Source organism: Sinocyclocheilus rhinocerous, unplaced genomic scaffold (assembly GCF_001515625.1).
Source record: "Sinocyclocheilus rhinocerous isolate Xijiao unplaced genomic scaffold, SAMN03320098_v1.1 scaffold1939, whole genome shotgun sequence".
Classification (NCBI taxonomy): domain Eukaryota; kingdom Metazoa; phylum Chordata; class Actinopteri; order Cypriniformes; family Cyprinidae; genus Sinocyclocheilus; species Sinocyclocheilus rhinocerous.
This window is the reverse complement of record NW_015630547.1, coordinates 322,222-342,301: the sequence shown is the minus strand read 5'-3', so window position 1 is coordinate 342,301 and position 20,080 is coordinate 322,222. Positions and strand designations below refer to the sequence as shown.

Sequence of the window (20,080 nt, the reverse complement as noted above, 5' to 3'; positions counted from 1 at the left end):
GCATTCAGAAGAAACATCAAAAGTGCTGCTGAGGGTATTTCGGGTGCTGAGGTTTTATATATTAATTTACTTATTTATTTAAGAAACAGTCAGAATTCAAAATGCAAATATAACAAAAACGAATTTAAACCAAAACGACCAGGCTGCATTAATTGCAGTTTAATACTAGAAAAATCCCTTGCAGACGCTATAATACTAAATCTGAATATTAATTCAAAATGCTTAGTCATTGACTAAATGTATAATATTTGCTGAAATCGTATATTTCACATTTCTGCATGCATGGGCAAAAATTGTAAACCATATACTGTCATAATTTGTTAGTTTAATTTTAATTTAATGTTTAATTTTAAGGTTCTAAGCTTGAGTTATACAGAGACAGAATGTGAAAGTTTGTCATCTAGGCATGATATGATTTATTTATTTATTTATGTTTTAACACAATATCAGCAGCAATGGCAACATTAACAATATCATTTCAATACATAATTTACAATAATATAACATTTTCTTAAGAAACAATCATTATACAAAAATATAAAAGAAACAACAATAGTACTGATAAAAATCATATCTAGGCGCGATATGATCACATAATATGAATGATGTATAATTGACTTTGTAACTTTTTAATCATTTTTTAAATTTTCCACACCACAATCTGTCAAGCACATCTTACCAGCAAACATACACACATTCACATCCTTCTCTTCACTCTCTGAGGCAGAAGTCTCCAAACTCATCCTTTCTAATCATCCTACTACTTCCTATCCTACTCATCTCCTTCAAGCCATTTCTCCTGTAGTTGTACATGCACTCACTCACATCATTAACATATCCCTTCACACTGGTGTTTTCCCCTCAGCATTTAGACAGGCTCATATAACCCCACTACTTAAGAAACCCACCCTTAACCCATCTCTTTTAGAGAACTATAGACCGGTTTCCCTTCTTCCTTTCATTGCAAAAACACTTGAACGAGCTGTGTTCAACCAAGTCTCTGCCTTTCTCACACAGAACAACCTCCTTGACAGCAACCAGTCTAGTTTCAGAAGTGGACATTCAATCGAGACTGCCTTGCTCTCAGTTGTTGATGCCCTAAGACTGGCAAGAGCGGATTAAACAGCAGTTGGACTGCTAAATTAGACTTTAAGCTAAATACAAATTCAGGATAAATCCATGAAAATTGAATGGAAACAAGTAACTTAAAATGTTCTACCAAGCAGTTTATGCTACAAAACATAACAGAAATAATAAGTGAATAATTAGAGCCTGCCCCAGCATGTCTGGACATACTTAAAGAACAGAAAGACCGGTTCAATTTAACTTATGTTGCCTTTCATCTCTGTGGACTCATTTAGCAAACAAGTCTGGACTGTCCTCTCCCCTGATACCTTCACACTAATGGTTAGTGATAACGAATAGTACAACAAAGATGCTTTCATGTATATGTAGAGGGTCAATAGAAGCACACATTGTATCATTTTTCTCTTTTTTTATTCAAAAACACTATATTATTCACTTATTATGGATATTCATTTGCGCCTGGATTTTCTTTGGCAGTCCTGGGTCACTGAAGTGATCTAGGAAAAAAGAGATGTTGGCTTTAATTTAAGAGTACAATTTCACACATAAAAGTACACATTATTATTAATCAAATAAGATGTTTATGTTTGTTACATGTTTAAAAAACAGAGGACTGAGCTCAAGACAAATTTCTGTTTTAATAAGCTCAACAATATTTTGAAGAACAATAAATTATTCAATCTAAGAAACAGACTATTTATATGATAAATGTTAAGTAGTTCTACCAAGTGGCTTGTAAGAAAGTGTGCAAAAGTGTCCGATACAAATTTACCTGATGCAAATTCACGAATATCTGTAGGCCTTTTCAGAAATGCATTCCTGTTAAACAGAGACCGAGAGCGAGAGAAAGAGAGAATGTATATATATATTTATATATATATATAAAGGTTGCATGACCTTGATGGACAAACATAAATAATAATATAATATATAATAATAAAACTGGCTGACCTTAAGAAGCCACTCTGTAACATTTCATAAATATTTTTCATTAGTTATCCGTGTCTTGACCTGGAGTATGTGAGATCACACACAATTTGGGTTTTGCTTTAGAAAAAAATAAAAAACAAAACAAAAAAACAATCACATTTCCCATAGCCTACAATTTATTTAATAAATGGCATCTATCTATCTATCTATCTATCTATCTACACTCTTCTTTAGAGTTACGAGTTACATAAGATTCAAGGCATTGATGTTTGCCTACAAAACCACCACTGGCTCTGCACCCCTTTACCTAAATTCATTACTTCAGACTTATGTGCCCTCTAGAAGCTTGCGTTCTGCAAGTGAACGTCACTTTATTGTGCCATCCCAAAGAAACACAAAATCACTTTTACGGACTTTTAAATTAAATGTTTACTCCTGGTGGAATGACCTGCCCAACTCAATCCGAGCAGCTGAGTCCTTAGCCATCTTCAAGAATCGGCTAAAAACACATCTCTTCCATCTTTATTTGACCCTCTAAATCTAGCACTCTCTATTGTAATTCTATTCTTTAAAAAATAAAATAAATAAATAAATAACACTTGCTTTCTAATCTTTTTGTATCTGTATTCTTTTAATTTATTATACAATTAACAAAAGCAAAAAAGACATCTAACACTAGCTTGCTCTATTCTTTTTCTGTTCTATCTGTTTTCTTTTTATTTATTATATTATTTAAAAAACCCTTGCTACGTGTATTGTGTTAAGCAAACTGAGACTTGTTATAGCACTTTTATATCATTGCTCTTTTGTTGATTTTGATTGCTTCCATTGTCCTCATTTGTAAGTCACTTTGGATAAAAGCATCTGCTAAATGACTAAATGTAAATGTAAATTTAGTAGAAAATTTATAGAAATATGATTCTGTCTAAAGAAAAAGTTAATGTATAAATATATTAATATGTCTCCAAGGCTTAAAGGTAACATCGAATGCAATACCATCAACATCTAATGAAATATGATTAACATCTAACATCAGAGTAAGAAATGTGCATACATGTACACCCATAGTTGATTCCTAGCTGATTTTGTTTTTCATTTACCATCTTTAGTATTGACTGTCCAGATTGATATTGGTTGTATCTATATTGATTATATAAGTGGCAGCTTAAAGTCAAGAGGCACACAAGAATCATTCTGAAAAGAGCAGATGGAAAATTGAAAAGTGTGGCTCGTGTACATTATGACATACAACTACATAAACATCAGAAACACTGTAATTACATTCAAACATATGCTGTAGACACTACTGTGCTTTGTGTATGATGTTAGTCACATCACGTTCTGAAAGAGGAAAAATTTGCTTCAAAACTAATCTGACATTTGGGACTGAAACATTAAAAAAATATTTTGATCCTGTAAAAACTGGACTGCGTGATCTTTTTTTAGCTACAATTTATATGCAAGTGCTGTCTGTCGCACAACAAAATGGAGAATTACTTAAATTAATTAAAAAAATTAGACCATTTTAACATCATTCAAAATAAACACTCGGTGACCGATTTTTATCATGGAATACACTTGTTTGTTCACATAGTGTCACGATGTCACACACACGAGGGACGAGGAGACGCTGGAGAATGCTTTTAACACTTACAAAAACCGGAAATCAAACACGGGGAAGGGATGCCGCTTACAATTCGGTCCGCTGTTCTGTCACGATGCACTTAGAGGAACGAGGAGACGCTGGAGAATACTTTACCAAGACTTTATTTACAGGAACCAAGGGAGACGAACACAGGAAGACCTTTAACAGCGGACTGAGAACTAGGGACTGGGAACACTATTTATACACACAGGAGGAGGGGATGACGAGACACACCTGGGACAAATGAACTAAACTAATCAGGGGAGGAACAGGAAACTAATCAAATAAGGGCATGGGAAGGCACATGGGGAGCAGGACACACACAACACATGGAACAGAGTCTGACACATAGAGTTCACATTTTAAGCGTTCTTGTTTCCTATAAGTTATTTTCTAGATCTGTGGTAAATTATCAATTGTTGCTTTCATTATGGCTGTTAAGGTCAAGTAAATTTTCTTTTGCACTAAATTAAACTATTTTAATATTGTATATTTTATTGTGTTTTTGTTCATTTATTTATTTATTTTAACCCCAAAGAAATGAATTGAATATTTCATGATTTTTAAAATTTTGCTTAGACAATTTTATTGCTTAAACATTATTGTATTACTATCTAAACAACCTATTTGATTTAAATATACAAAACTACTAATACAAGTAAAGAAAAAGACATCAACAACTCTAAATATGTAATCCAGCAGATCTATAGCAGGAGACATCCCCTCCATCCCCTGAAGACTCTTTTCAAATTATTTCACAGAAGTTTAAACAAGTTTTTGTATTGCACTTCACTTTAAAATAAACTTCTCAGAAAATAAGGTTTCATATTTATGAGAGTGTTTGTATTTATGCATATTCACAGTGCATTTAAGAGTGAAATGCAATCCAATAATTATATTTTGTTTTTGTAGCAATTCACAGCTTTCCAATGGAAAACTGCAGCCTGTGCATGCTGCCATTACTCCTGCAAGTGTCATAAACGGTTAATCTGAGGAACTGAATTCTACTTACAACGATAGTCAACACACAACAGCGACCATTGAATGGTTGTATCATTACATTCCACAATTTACACATTTAGATCACCACAATATTCATTAATCTTAATCGTATAGCCTTATGAATCCACTTTGCCTATAAGTTGCTACCACAATGCTAGAGTGCTGTAGGTGGTTGCCAGGCAGTTGCTAGGGTGTTATGGGTAGTTACTAAGGGTGTGTTCACACGTGTAGTTCGGTTCGTTTGGTCCGGACCAAAAAGAAAAATGATACGTTTGGTCCTGGTCCACTTAGCGTTCACATTGGCATTTTTGACAGCAAACCTAAAGACACCAAACCTAAAGGCATAGTGATGCGTTCACAACCTGATTGGTCAGCTTGAATGACGTATATATTGTGACGGAACTCACCGAACACCCCAAACAAAAGGTGCCTTGACTTAAAGCGGCACTGCGGGTGTATGAAATCAAAGCATCCATTAACCGATCGGTCTGCTCAGCGCCGCTTTAAGTCGAACACACCTAATGCCGTCTGCTGGACTAAGCGTGCTCATTCTTACGAGTACATATAATTTTATTTTCACCACCTGCAAACTCACAAGGAGCTCATAAAAGGCACTTTACCTCATCGTTGCTCCACGTTTGCCCTCTGCTCATTTTGTTATGGTTACACCGCGTCGTCAAAGCATGTCGCATAGCATCTCGTCATTACTTCCTGTTTTTGGTTCGTTTAGAAGTATTTGGTCCGTGTTGCGTTCATATATCATTCGAACCGCACCAGAGTTCGTTTGGAAGTGGACCGAGACCCATCTTTTCAGCGGTCTTGGTCCGCTTGTTTGGTGAGCACCAGGGTTCGGATGGCAGCGTTCACACATGCTCAAATGAACCGCACTATAACAGAGCAATCGCACCAGGGTTCATTTTAATCGAACCAAACATGCCAAGTGTGAACGCACCCTAAAACTGTTATTGATTTGTTTCTAAATTTCCATCATCAGACGAAGAAACAAACCCATAAGTTCTTGTCTCAACTTCCTTTTACCCCTGTTGGATATATATATATATATATAGTTCTCACCATTTTGCATTTTGAAAATGTTTGTTTCTGTGTTCTACAGCAGTGCTAGTAATATGTGCCAATTAATAAGATTATATAAGTTCTTTATATTTTAAGTGAAAAAAATAAAAAAATAAATAGGAACATAAGAAAATATGAAATCCAGGGGGCAAGAGTGATATCAGACTAGTGTTTGAGTGTCTGCGTTTAATATTTAATCTATTCCGCTCTGAGCAATGAGGGGTCAAAGAAAGCGCAATAACAACACATAAAATGACAATCAATTTGGAACACAAACTTTAAAAGCATCAAGTTATATTTGAAAGTTCCCAAATTGGAAATTGGCATTTTAGCGTCTTGAAGGTTATGAAGTAACAGAAGCCTAATAAACCTGCTGCAGTCTTCAATGTTACTCAAACAACAATAGAAAAAGATAAATCACTCATTGCTCTTGACTTAATAACTTTTGTAGCTTTAATAAGAATCTACATATATTTAATTTATACAGTAAAGATTGCAACTAAAATAACTATATTATGATATATATTGTGTAACAAAGTTCGTAGTCACGGGAAGAAGGAGGCGGGAACCGGCGATCACTTAAACAAAACTTTAATCAAATAAACAAACACGAAACGAAAGTAAAGCGGCAGCCCCTCGCGCACGACTGCCGCACACAAAATAAAATCCAGGCCTGGTCCTCTCTCGTCCGACACTGTCGTCACTCCTAAAGTGTTTTGCAATACAATATGAACACAATAAGTACATTGTACTTACATCAAAAAATAAGTACATAGTAGTTAAGGCCACTTAATATAAAGTGGGACTGGAAAACCTATTGTAACAAAGATCATAGTTCGGGAAGAAGGAGGCGGGAACCGGCGGACATTTAAACAAACTTTAATAAAATAAACAAACACCAAATAGCGCGACAGCCCCTCGCGGACGACTGTCGCGCACAAACGAAACCAACACACAAAATAAAATCCAGGCCTGGTCCTCTCTCGTCCGACACTGTCGTCACTCCTCCCTTTTATCCTTCCGGAGCTCCTCCGTGAGACTCGAGACCGGTGAGTGGTGCAGGTGTCGCTCATTATCAATTACTCCACCGGCCTCGCTCCATTCCCACGGCTCTCGGCCCCGCCCCCACTCGTCACATATTGTTATTGTGAAATAAAATCAATCTTATTGTGACATAAGATCACATCACCCACCTCTAAGGCATATAATTCATGGTAGTTTTCTGTAAATAGAAGCTTGTTGTCCTTTATTCAACTATGTGTTTTAAAACTTTCTCCCTTCTTTGCAAAGATATGACAGGTCAGAGCCATATCTAAGTGACCCTGAACCAATGCATGCATGGCCAGACTCCTCTTCTGGGAGCCATGAATGAGTTTCCAAGACTCAAAGAATGGCCTCGCCGATTAAACAGAGCTCCTTTGTGAGTCATATAAATGGACATGCTTTTAAATGGTCTACCATGGAGTCTTATAAATGGAGTCTAAAATAACAGAAGACATAGTAGGCAGGCTAATACACACAGTCAATTAAAAAGCCATGGTTGCTAGGGTTATCTGGGTGGTTGCTAGGACAGGGTTAGGTGGTTGCTAAGGTGATTTGAGTAGTTGTTAGGGCACTGCAAGTTGAGTGTTCCTGGTGGTTGTTGTAGCATTGCTATGCACAATTGCTATGTTTCTAACACTGTGTCCTAATCAGACATAAATGCATTAGGTTTATAGCAGCAAGCAACTGGTCTGTCTACACCAGTCACAACATATCTGCAAGATGTTGGAAAATCAATCACAAACAATCAGAAAAGTGTGTGTGGGCGGGCTTTCTCTCTGCAAGTTTTATAGCAGCAAGCAACTGGTCTGTCTACACCAGTCACAACATATCTGCAAGATGTTGGAAAATCAATCACAAACAATCAGAAAAGTGTGTGGGCGGGCTCTCTCTCTGCAAGCACTATCTGTCTTGCAATGACATGAATAAGTATATAATCAAATAATAAAAAATAAACTTTTTTTCCAAAATACCAGTGACTGCTACAATCGTTACAATGGAATACATCAGTTTGTTCACGTAAAGTTCAGAATTTGAACGTTCTTGTTTCCTGTTAGTTATTTTCAAGAACTGAGGTAAATTATCCATTGTCACTTACATTATGGCTGTTAAAGTCACACTAAATTATTTTCTAACTCAAATTAAACCTTCATACAAAGCACAATCAGCACCTGAGCTGTCAGTCACGACGTTGCAGAGTAGAAACCATTCAAACTATTACATTTTCATGCCTGTATCACATAACCAGCTCCCTATCAATGTTTTTTTTTGGCATTGTAAACTTGCTCGGTTGCTCACCTGGTACAGCATTACACTTGTGATGCGGAGTGCTTGGGTACGAGTTCCGTAAAACACGAGACATGAAAACAGCTCAAAGACTTGTAGAAGCAAATAAAAATGCCATGGTTCCTTCAGCAAATCCATTTTTGTCTCACATTTGCTTTTGTGAACACTATCAGTTTAGTTTAGGGTATGTTATTTTCAAATGCAATAGAGCATTAAACTTTTAGCATGACTCACTAGACCAGGGATCTCCAAACCTGCTCCTGAAGAGCTACCGTCCTGCACACTTCAGTTCCAACCCTGCTCCAATACACCTTTCTGTAATTATCAGGTAGCCCTGAACCCCTTAATTAGCTAGTTCAGGTGTGTCTGACTGGGGTTGGAGCTGAAATCTGCAGGACGGTAGCTCTCCAGGTGCACTAGACATTTAATTTCTGAATTGCCTTGCAATGTACGAAAACCAACATAATAAAATGTTGCCACATCCATGATATCAGTTCAGACAAAACTGAATGCACTTTTATCATCGCTCACAGGACATTTCACTTCGAATATGTCGCGAAATGTGCAAGAAGCAATGTACAGTAATATAATTTTGCAGAAATGTTGCCACAGGCACATTTTTCCAATGAGCCTGGGTTGATATTAATAGTGATGCTTGCCTTATTTGAAATGCAAATGCGTTTTTCAAATTCAAATGCTCTTTCAAATTGCCAGATGGCAATACAAAACTGTTTCAAGAGTTCTACTCAAAGGGTTCTGTTCTAGAATGTGTTTATAAAGATGTTAGTCCCAGAGGGAGGTTCTAGATCAGTGCTAATACTGCGTTCCCCTCTGCTGGTCTGTTCATGAACTCAGACCCAGAAGTGCCCTGTAGCATCAGCTGCTGAGCTGGCATAGATCATGACAATGACAGTTAAACATGCAGAGAACGAGTGGAGTGAGTCCACCAGCAGTCAGAGCCACAGATCTAATGATGGCTTTAGGTGCTGACTGAAGCAAAGCCCAAACCAGTGCACTATCGACAGCACAACCCTTCTCTCGGTAACTGGAATGCTTCATCCTTCTACTTATAACACGCTGATATTCCCAAATTCCTAGGAGCATTCGAATGGCCTGTGCTATTTTTTTATAACACCCTAACAGAAAAAAAGGAAAAAAATGTGAAAGAGAGACATACCCAATGCTCTCCACTTCAGGGAAGGGCAAAGGGATGTTTTTTTTTTGTTGTGGTGCTTAGAGAAGAGATATGTTTTGTGGAAATGAGAAGCAACACATTGTGTCTCCCAGGAGGAAGAGGATGCAACCGCAAGAATTCCTCAGGGAAAGAAGGGAGTAAAGAGGTGAGGAACGGAATGGCACTGTTTCGGCTTCCCAAAATCAACTTGATGGCTCCTGTCTGTGGTGTTACCTGCCTCCAGAGACACTTGTCTTACTGGATACCTGATGGTTACACTGCAGGGCTCGGAGTCATTAATCTAGCCTCATGTGTCGGATCAGCCTCCATGTGACAGCACTTTCTACTCCACAGCACAACCACAATCAAAAAAAACCCCCCACATAATTGCAATCCGGCGGAACCTGGAATGCACATTTTTCATGTCGTTTTTGTTGTTCTCGCTGTGTTCTGCAACTCAAAAATTAGCAGTTTCAATGAAATTGTGAGTGGGTTAAATGTAAAACCGCCAGCACAAACATAAGCACTGTTCCAAAAACAAGTAGGCTGCCTACTTAGACAGCATTTTAAGGCATCACAGGCAATGGCAATAGTGACATGAGCCACGGAAAATTGCGATACTAAACAAAAGTGGAGCGTGTGAGCTGTGTGCGGGATAGACACTAATAATATCAGCAACAACTGCTTGCCAAAAAAATTACAGGTAACACATTGCAGTAGCGGATTGGTGCTCACAAAAACACACACTCAAACTAAATGCAAACTCCCATCCGACTGGAGCTGCTTCGTCTTCATTAGATGCATCCCTGCTGTGCACATTTCATAAAGTGTTGGGTACTTTTCCCTCTAAGCTGTACACTTCTGTTGTTGCGCCCACCCAGAAAAAAAAATAAATAAAATAAAATAAAATGCCACGATAAAAGATGCAAAATGAGTGGGGAAAGCCATTTACTTGTATTATATTAAATTAGAAAAAAAAATTGCAATGTTTGGGATATGTAGATCTATGTAGCTTAATTTTTTCACATTTCACATTATATATCCTATTCTATTATTATGTTATATTTTATATTATGAGCTTAATGAAGAACTGAAGTAATCAGAATGGCATTTTTAAGAAAATGTCTTGGCAATAAATGGTACAGTTAACAGCACTGTGTAGATAACTTCAAATGTGCTTCTTTTGGTAATTTTCATGATTTAATATCACTTTACATTTTTTTTAAGAAAACTTGTTACGTTAACTAAAGTAGTTTTTAAGTGTTCAATCAAATAGAAATAGCAGTTTAAATGTAAAAGTTATTGCATGGTGTAACCTGCACAGGTCTGATATAACAATACAACTGGTATAATGTTTTTGCACAGGTGTGAAATGTCTGCCCAATAGACATTTCAACCATCCTTTTTCAGTAATATTAGTTCACAACTAAAAAGCTAAATGACATTGGCTCATATCAATGGCTCAAGCCTCCATTACTAGCTCTAAAATGGCATTTTGGAATTAGCAGCGGAGGTTTGGGATGAGATGCGTAAGAAATTATCCCTACACAAAAGAGCGTTTTAAGGATAATCACCTGACAAATGTCTTGAAATGAAATATCTGAACGATGTCTTGAGGGGTTGTAGCTGTGGTACAAGCAGAAATATTGAAAAATAATGCACAAACGAGTTACATTACTACATCAGGCGTTCATTATTTTTCAACATTTCAATGGCCCATTAATTATTCCTTACTTCACTTCGGAAATAAAATTCACAATTAAACTAAGTAAAATTAATTATTTCACCCAACATTATAATGTAATATAAATACATGCAATAATGTAATTATATTTATGCATTAGAGTATCATGGCTTTAGCTTAGCAACATGATAATATAAGACTCAATGGGAATCAATTGTAAGTCAAGTCTCATCTGCTGCCTAATTCAAATCAATAATTTATGAGGTTTCATTTTGGTTAGGAAGACAGCTGCCCATGTAAACAGTAGACAGTAAAGCAGCTCACTGATTTGGAACAGAGCAATAAACCGCTGCAATTTTAGAATACATCCATTTGCAAGAATTGGACAAAAAAAGCCACTTGCTTTACGAAAAACCTTCAAAGACAGAAAGATTGGAGATTACTGCATGGTTCAGGTGCACAAAAGCTGGCTCAGTATTTCGGGTTGAGCTAAAATGCTCGTGTTAGATCCTCCTCATGTCAACCTAACCGCAGTGCAAATACCTCCAACAGCATGTGGTCCAGGTCTGAGCCAAATCTCAGTGCCTCGATCCAAACCAAAACCAACCAACCACCCTTATCCGTGGAGGAGGCAGTCGGCCATGGCTTAAAGGGGCTAGCTAGGGTGGGGTTTCTTCTCAAATACCAGAGTTTTACAGAGACATTCTCATCTTGCAGCAATGAAGATGCAGCCAAGGCGCAGTGAAGAAATTTCCCTGCCAAATGCAACATCACATGCTCGTTGTCACATGCACCCACACATTATGGAGTCATTTCAATCATTTCTGGCTAGAGAGCTCAGTTATTTCTCTCCGGGGCTCTTGGATTATTCCAGAAAACCTAAATGTGTTAAAGCCCTGTGGGTATAGGGATTGCCATTAAACAGGGATTCTTTCTAGGCAATACTGTGATGACCTTGGAATGGAGGGGGCTAATGGGATCAGAGAAAGCTGGCAGCTCCTCAAGGAGTCCATTTGTTAAGCAAAAAGGACTTGAGGAAAGTTTAATGGGTGTAATGAAAGATACGGAGGTTGATACTCATGCTTTATGGGCTATTTGCGGAACATTAGGTTTTGAATAGAGTCGTGCTGGTGGGCCTGAGGATCACCTGTCCCCTTTGATCACACGTTTACTCCCTAACGAGAGCTGGCAATCAGACTGACAACAGACAGATCCATCAGATACAGACTAGGGGTGTGTGATATCTGCAAAAGTGACAAACATGCAAAAAAATAAGAAATCAGAAAGGGGGCCAACACTTTTTCACACCACTGTATATCAATATTTTTTTATTTTTTATTTTATTATGATAATCAATATTTTGCTTAATGTGTTTTATGCTGGTTGGTTTAGGTCTGTCTTGGATGAATAAATATGACACTAAAACCACCAGTAGGTGGCGGAAAGTCCCTTAATGAGTGATTAATGATTAATTGAATCATTCATTCAAACAATTCATTCGAAACAGCTGATTCATTTAGAAACTAAGCAAGTGGCTGTCTTTATGAAAGTGAAAGTGACGTGTGGCCAAGTATGGTGACCCATACTTGGAATTTGTGCTCTGCATTTAACCCATCCAAGTACACACACACACACTGTGAACACACACCCGGAGGAGTGGGTAGCCATATTGCTGTGGCGCCCAGGGAGCAGTTGGGGGTTCAGTGTCTTGCTCAAGGGTCTCACCTCAGTCGTGGTATTGAAGGTGGAAGAGAGCGCTGTATATTCACTCCCCCCACGACAATTCCTGCCGGGCCTGAGACTCGAACCCACAACCTTTGGGTTACAAGTCCGACTCTCTAACCATTAGGCCACGACTGAAATCACGAAACACCACAGTGTTGCTCTGAGACGCACAGATGTTCTGCTACAACTTTGTTTGGGACAATTTTCATCAGCAAAACACAAAGAAGAAAAAAACAGACAATATTGTGTCTAAAATGTAACTCACTCAATATTAACTTAATGTTTTTTTTAACTGCTGTATAATGTTAATACCACATTTTCAATCACGCTCATGCGCTAATATTCAGAAAAAAATACACTCTTGCTAGATTATTATTTAACTTATCTTTTCTATTATCTATTATTTAACTTATCTTTTATCTTATATCTTATAAATATAAAAAAGTATATACTGAGATATTTTTTTTTGCTTTCATACCTTGAATTAATGGGGCATAACTGCATTCTAATTGGTTTCATCACGTAGTGAATGCTTTTAGACTCTCAATATGTTTTTTGTTTGTATTTTGCAAAGTGAGTGACATACTCGATAATGTCAGTTTGCATATTGTTAAAACAACAATTAAGATTTTATCATAGACAATAAATATCGCACACCCCTAATACATACAGACAGAATTTACGCATGCCAAAGAAACTACTTAAATGTTGACGTGTGTAATTTTTGTGCAACTACACCATTCATTCATTCATTCATTCATTCATTCAATGAATTTTTATTTTATTTTATTTATTTATGTATTTATTTATTTACTTTAATTTTTGACGAATTTTTTACATTTTGACTGGGTTGTTTACAATTCTAATCATGTCAAGATACAAACTTTTACCGAACAGTAGTTGGTGTAGTCAGCATCAATACCAGTAAAACATACTGTCAATAGAAACTTTTCAAAGCACGAACACTAAAATAGATTCTGTACCAGTACTTTTGACGGCACTACTCAGCTCCATTCATCACTTTCTTTGGAAATTATCTGTTATCTTGCGGGTAACTTTTTTTCAACACTGTAAAAATGAATCATGGGTCTTGTAATTTTCATTTAAAAATTAAGTTGATAATTAAAAATATTGTGTATATTTTCATTGGTTCAGTGTGTATAGAAAATATTGAGAACCTTTCACTAATAAAACCATATTAGTGATTCTTTTTTTTTTTTAAAGGAAACAAGCAGTTTTGAGGCTTGAGTTGAGGAACTGATTAAGCTGATAAAATTAAGGAAAGAAGGCTACCTATTTATTTTAAGAGATTTAGCTCAATTATGCAGTTTTACTTTGGCAATTATTGTTAGTTCCCAGCATGCTTTGCATATGGCTGGATAAGGAGAGTGAATATTGAAATTAAGTGCTATTTTATGTGTTTTGGAGTGAAGGGAAACATCTGTTAATTTTTAATGTTTAGCTATGTTTGACATTTGACAGAGTTTCTGTTATGTTGAAGTTTTTGTCATTTCCATTGTGCAGAAGAGTAGAGCTTATGGTTAGGTTGTGGAGAATTGCATGTACAGTACTACCACAATGAGGCATGATGCTTTGTTCAAATGAGCAGTAGCTTTGCTAATGCTAGTGCAGTAACAAGTTTTTTTTTCCCTACTTGAGCTGTTTAGCTGTATACAGTCTTTAAATTGCACCAAATAACTCAAAATGAAATACAAACAGGCCTTACTCAAAATCACAGACTTTTGGGAATCAACTTAAAATAAAGGAGCACATTTCACTAATATTAAATTAATTGTGTCATAGATTAAATAATTTAGGAGATTTTACATGTTTTATTCAGGTAGATTATTCAGGTAGATTCTATTAAAGAAATCAAGCCTTAAAAACTACTATTACGTGTAATATTGTTACTTTTTTTTTTTAAGTAGATATCACATAACATGTTTTACAGTGAAGAAGCTTCCCAAGTCTTCTGAGCATTTCATGTCTGATGTCACCATGATTGTCTCATTATAATATACAATAAAAAAGTGCCATTTTACTGGTAACATTTCTAAAGTGCCGTTCCCATCCCTGTTGGTGTCCCAGTAAAGACCCTTTTATCTGGACACTTTTTCTGCTCTGTCTCCTTAAATAATGACCTTTAATAAACTTCCGCTCATGGATTCTAACCAAACTCCAGCGTCTCTGTTACAGATTGTCTCATTATAATATACAATAAAAAAGTGCCATTTTACTGGTAACCCATCCCTGTTGGTGTCCCAGTAAAGACCCTTTTATCTGGACACTTTTTCTGCTCTGTCTCCTTAAATAAACCCCCAAGGACACTGGCGCGGCAGCCATAAATGGGCGTTTTTTTCTGCTCAATGATGAGTTGTCCTGTAGATGAGCTCCCTCCAAGTAAATCAGACAGAAGTTAAAGCAATTAGCACCAAAGGAAATTATGCTAATAAGTCTGAGGACCTTGTTAGGTCATTTTCATTATCCATGTTAAACCATGACTCAGGGCAGCCTTTTACCGAATGTTCAGGTCAGCCAGGCACTTAATTTTTTGCACAAAGTCTGACTAAAAATTACCAGCAACATGAAATCCACAATAACGCAATAATAGATTCATATGTGAAACAACAACAACAACAAAAATTCCTCTTGGGAAAAAAAAGTGCTCAGATTATGGTGCAGCAGTCTCCAAAAACTGTTGTACAGAAAACAGACAATATTTTAATGGAAACTTTGTAAACTTCTTTTCTTCAATTAATAGTTTGTTTACATGCTACTAAATACCTCAAACAAAACATATCTGTTTTATTTAACGAAACTAAGTTTTAAAATACAGAAACTTCTTGTTCTTCTTCACAAGCACTCTTAATATCAACCTGACATCTTGAATCTTGGAAGTTGTGTTGCAGTGGAGCTTGCAATTTTCTCAAGTGCTTGCTAGTATTGTATGCAATACACATCATCAATATGCAACAGTTAACTGACTGTGGATGCATTATCTAAAGATAACATATTTTAAAATTTGCTAAAGCTAAAATTAAAGTGTAAAAAGAAACCATTTGGATTTTTCTCAAAGTAGTTCAATCTCAGCTCAATATGTTACAGTGGTTCAATATAAAGCTTTGACAGAACCATAAATATAGCGAACCAGTGAAACTGCTAATTAAACATTTACGGAAACTTTTCACAGTGTCAATATGCATTAGCCTCTGAGTGATTGCCATTTGGCTGATTAATTAACGCCTTCAAATGCAGCTCTCAGGGAAACCTGGACCATTATGGTTTCTAAATAATCATGTTACAACTAAAAGGGATTGACATGTGGATTGACAGCCTTGAATGGTGAGAGTTTGTCCTTTTTCTGAGCTGATGAGTGAAGATTGACTGATGAGTTACTGTGAGCTGTACTGTAAGACAGGCTGAGTCAGCTAATTAAAGGCTTTGAGTCTTTTAATCGACTCTGTTAGAAAGGGGACATTTACCTTCCAGCTGGCCTCCCTTCAGCTGTCTATATGTGTGTGTGTGGTTCTATATAGTTCACTATCTACTGGAATCTTTCTTCAAATTATTCAAGGATTACTCACCCTCATACTGTTCCAAAGCTGTATTATTTTTGAAAATCCACACTGTCAAGCTCCAAAAATGCAATATAAAAGTTAAAATAGTGATCCACACAACTTGTGAACTGTATTCCAAATCGTTCTTCTATGGCCATACAATGGATTTGTGTGAAGAACAAATTTAAGTCAACGATGTCACATCAAATCTGCTAAATCTCATGCATCTTAGTCAGGTTTTCCCCCCTTCTGAGGCTACCTCAGAAGGGGGGAAGTCGTGGCCTAATGGTTAGAGAGTCGGACTCATAACCCAAAGGTTGCGGGTTCGAGTCTCGTACCGGCAGGGATTGTAGGTGGGGGGAGTGAATGACAGGTGACTTCCCGGGCTCCGTAGTTTTGGGTTTTGTTTCATGTTCTTGTTTTCATGTCTTTTATTTTGTAATTTTATTCATGATGTTAGTGTCATGCTTCCCTTGCCCTCATGTATTTCTGCCCTGTGTATGTGTCATGTTGTGATTGGTTGTTCAAGTCATGTGTCTTGTTCCTCATTGGTTATTGTCCTGTCATGTGGTTCTCAGTTCTGTTTGCTCATTGGTTGATTCTTGTCATGTGACCCTTAGTGTTTGCTATAAGTAGCCCTCTTGTTGCCATTGCCTCTCGTCGTGTATTGATGTTGTAACCTGCTGTTGGTGAGTTGTGTTTCTGTTCACGGTCAAGTCTGTTCATGCCATGCCATGTCAAGTCAAGTTTGTTTCAAGTCAAGTCAAGTCTTTGTTTATTATTTGGATTTCACATTGTAAATAAACTGCACATGGGTTCATTGTTGGTCGTGTATTCTGTAATTATCTGTCCACTGAAGTCGAGTTGTGATGATGAACCCAACTGCAGTTTATTTACAATGTGAAATCTAAAATCCAAACAATGAACAAAGACTTGACTTGACTTGGCATGAACAGACTTGACCGTGAACAGAAACCAATGAGGAACAAGACACATGATTTGAACAACCAATCACAACATGACACATACACAGGGCAGAAATGCATGAGGGCAAGGGAAGCATGAGACTAACATCATGAATGAAATTACAAAATAAAAGACATGAAAACAAGAAACATAACCCAAAACAGACCTTACAATTAACTATCCCTTTAAGACCTTTTAAAGACCGGAACAAATAAAATTATTACTGTATAACCATACCAGAACAAACCGACATATTATTGGAAACAGCCAGATGACTGGGAAGTCAAGCAGGCAGCAGACTTGTGTAATTTTGCAAGGAGCAAGGACCAGGTGTTTTGAAAAGTCAGACCATTGTGTTTCCTCTTGTTCCAAAACCACTCCATGATGAGCCCAACCAATGTTCTTATTTAAAGTATTTAAGAGCCTTTTTAATTACCTTAAATTTTGAAAAGTGATTATAAGGCATGACTTTAAGCACCCACGGTCCCCCTGCATTCTGCTAAATATCCCCTATTGTGTTCCACAGACCAAAGACAGTCAGACAGGTTGGAATGACATGAGTATGAGTAAATCATGACTTCACTTATCATAGTTGGGTAAATTTCTCTCTAAACAGGACGTAAAGGAACGAGTCCAATGAAGTGTCATTGTGTTGTGTCCCATGAGAGTTATTTTGGCAGGCTGGATCTTTTTGGCATGTGAGTTCTCATCTTTCCTCTGTTTCCGTCTCACCCGGCCTCTAGTGAGTTCATATCTTGGCCCTTTTCCCGGATAGGAGAGCCACTGTTGAGGAAGAACGGAGATACTGCCAGTATGCTGATATTAGACAGTTTTTAGATCACTACACCAGAGTCCCTGTTTGTCACATGCTTCAGATCGCAGCGTACCCTGCAGGTTGTGGGTACAAGTTCTCTGGGGAATAGTGCTATACACAGACAGAGCAAACAACTTATTTCAGCGCATACCAGCATGAATTGAAAACAAACTCTACTATTATCACCTTGACTGTATTTTCAGATCATGCTGTTTGATGACTTACCAATTGTAAATAATGGGCAAAAGTCTTAAAATAATTACCACAAAAATCTGTCTGAGCTCTGTTCTGATAGAGTCACTGAAAAAAAAAAAAAGCTAAATACTAAAATCCAACTAATCATGCATAGTTAGCAGTGGCTTTGATTGCTGAAGTCTAATTGTGTCTAATCCGACACGAGCGACGTCGAGGAAATCATCGATCGAGTGGTACTGGAGCAGTTCGTGGCACGGCTGCCAAGGAAGACTGCCCAGTGGGTCCAGTGCCACCGCCCGACGTCGCTGAACCAGGCCATCCAACTGGCGGAGGACCAGATGGTGGCGTGCCCCGGGGTCGGCGAACCCCTGCCATCTGTCTCTCTCTCTCTCCCTTCCCCTGTGTCCCCTCCCTCTAAACCTGTCCCTTTCCCCAGGTCCCGAGGAAGTCTTCCCCCCCGGGCCAGGTCTGCATCGGGAGAGAGAGGCAGGAGACGAGTGGTGCGTAAGTAGGTCAAGCGCAAATGATAAACACCTGTGTCTTGTTTCAGTAATTGGTGTGGAGAGACCGGATAAAAGGGGCCACCTGGAACATGATGGGAGAGACGGACTGGGAACGCGAGCCACCCGGGGAGACGGGTGTAGATACACGGAAGCAAGTTGTGTTATGTTTGTTATGAGTTATTGACTGCGAGTCTGACAGTGCTGAATGAGCGCCGTATTGTGCGGTGCAAGAGAAATTTAAATAAAGCTCGCATCCCAGCAAGCCGACCCTGCCTTCTTCCTTCCACACTCTTGAACCTTTACTACACTAATGCTGTTGTCCAATCACAAATTCATCTTTCACATGGTAAAGCCAAGTCAAACAGATACCAACATAGACATCGACATAGACATAGGCTGCGGGACATGACCTCATCCTTGAAAACCATGAACTAAAACTTCTTTAACAACACAAACAAAATTAAATACAAGTTCAGTAGCAACAAGGATACATATAGTGTGTGCTGACCATATGCTATGTTAAATTATTATATATGTATTAAAATAATGTTACTTTTTAGTTCCTTTTTGTTACTTTGTATGAGAAGCAACTTGATTTTCGATAGTCCACTTTAGATATACTGACTATACTTTGCAACAACATGTCAACTTACCCTCATTATTTTGCAACTACACTCTGGTTAGAGTATTAGCAAACTGTTAGGTTAGGTTTAGAGTTAGGTATAGACTGGTAGGTCAGGGTTAGGGTTAACAGAATAATTTGACATATACTTGCAAAGTCACTTATAGTCAGTAGAATGACTGTTGGGGGACCATCAAAATAAAGTGTTAGCAGATATTAAGCAGACAGTCTACTAATAATCTAATGACTGGTACTGTAGTTGACATGTTACTTATAGTTAGGAGAATGTCTACAGAGGACTATCAAAATAAAGTGTTACCCAGTTTTAAAACAGTGTATGGTTGCCACATGATGGCATGTGTAAAAGCGTCTTACTGTCATGAAACCATCCAGCAGGCCAGAGTCTGGTTTAGGAGGTGCCTGCAGACGCTCCATGGACCACTTTTCAATGATGGAGGACACCTGGCTGTTCTCTGTGTTTAGGATACGGAATCCTGTCATGTTGACCCCACTGTAGCGGTAGGGCTCCACATCCAACGCGAAGAGATCCTGAAAATATGTGAAAAGTTTATAAATTGACTGAAATGTGAGAAAAAAACATAAACCACAATAGGAATGTGTGTTATATATAAGCTTTAGTCTAAAATACAGGGAGCTTCCTTGATGTAATTAGCAAAAACTGAAAAGTTACCAGCCATGAAACAAGTAAAAATGTCACAATTAGTGACCCACAAATATTGAAAAAAAATTAAAAAATAAATAAAAATAAATAAAT

The 20,080-nt window shown here is 37.5% G+C and overlaps 1 protein-coding gene across 1 annotated transcript in view; it reads right to left on the bottom strand.

Annotated features, from left to right (window-relative positions):
• The window catches only part of grik2 (glutamate receptor, ionotropic, kainate 2), a 233,981-nt gene that overhangs the window by 117,126 nt on the left and 96,775 nt on the right, over nucleotides 1-20,080 (bottom strand). The window contains exon 6 of the mRNA XM_016553000.1: nucleotides 19,681-19,854. Coding sequence (XP_016408486.1) covers nucleotides 19,681-19,854 — 174 coding nt within the window. The remainder of the gene's footprint in view (nucleotides 1-19,680; nucleotides 19,855-20,080) is intronic.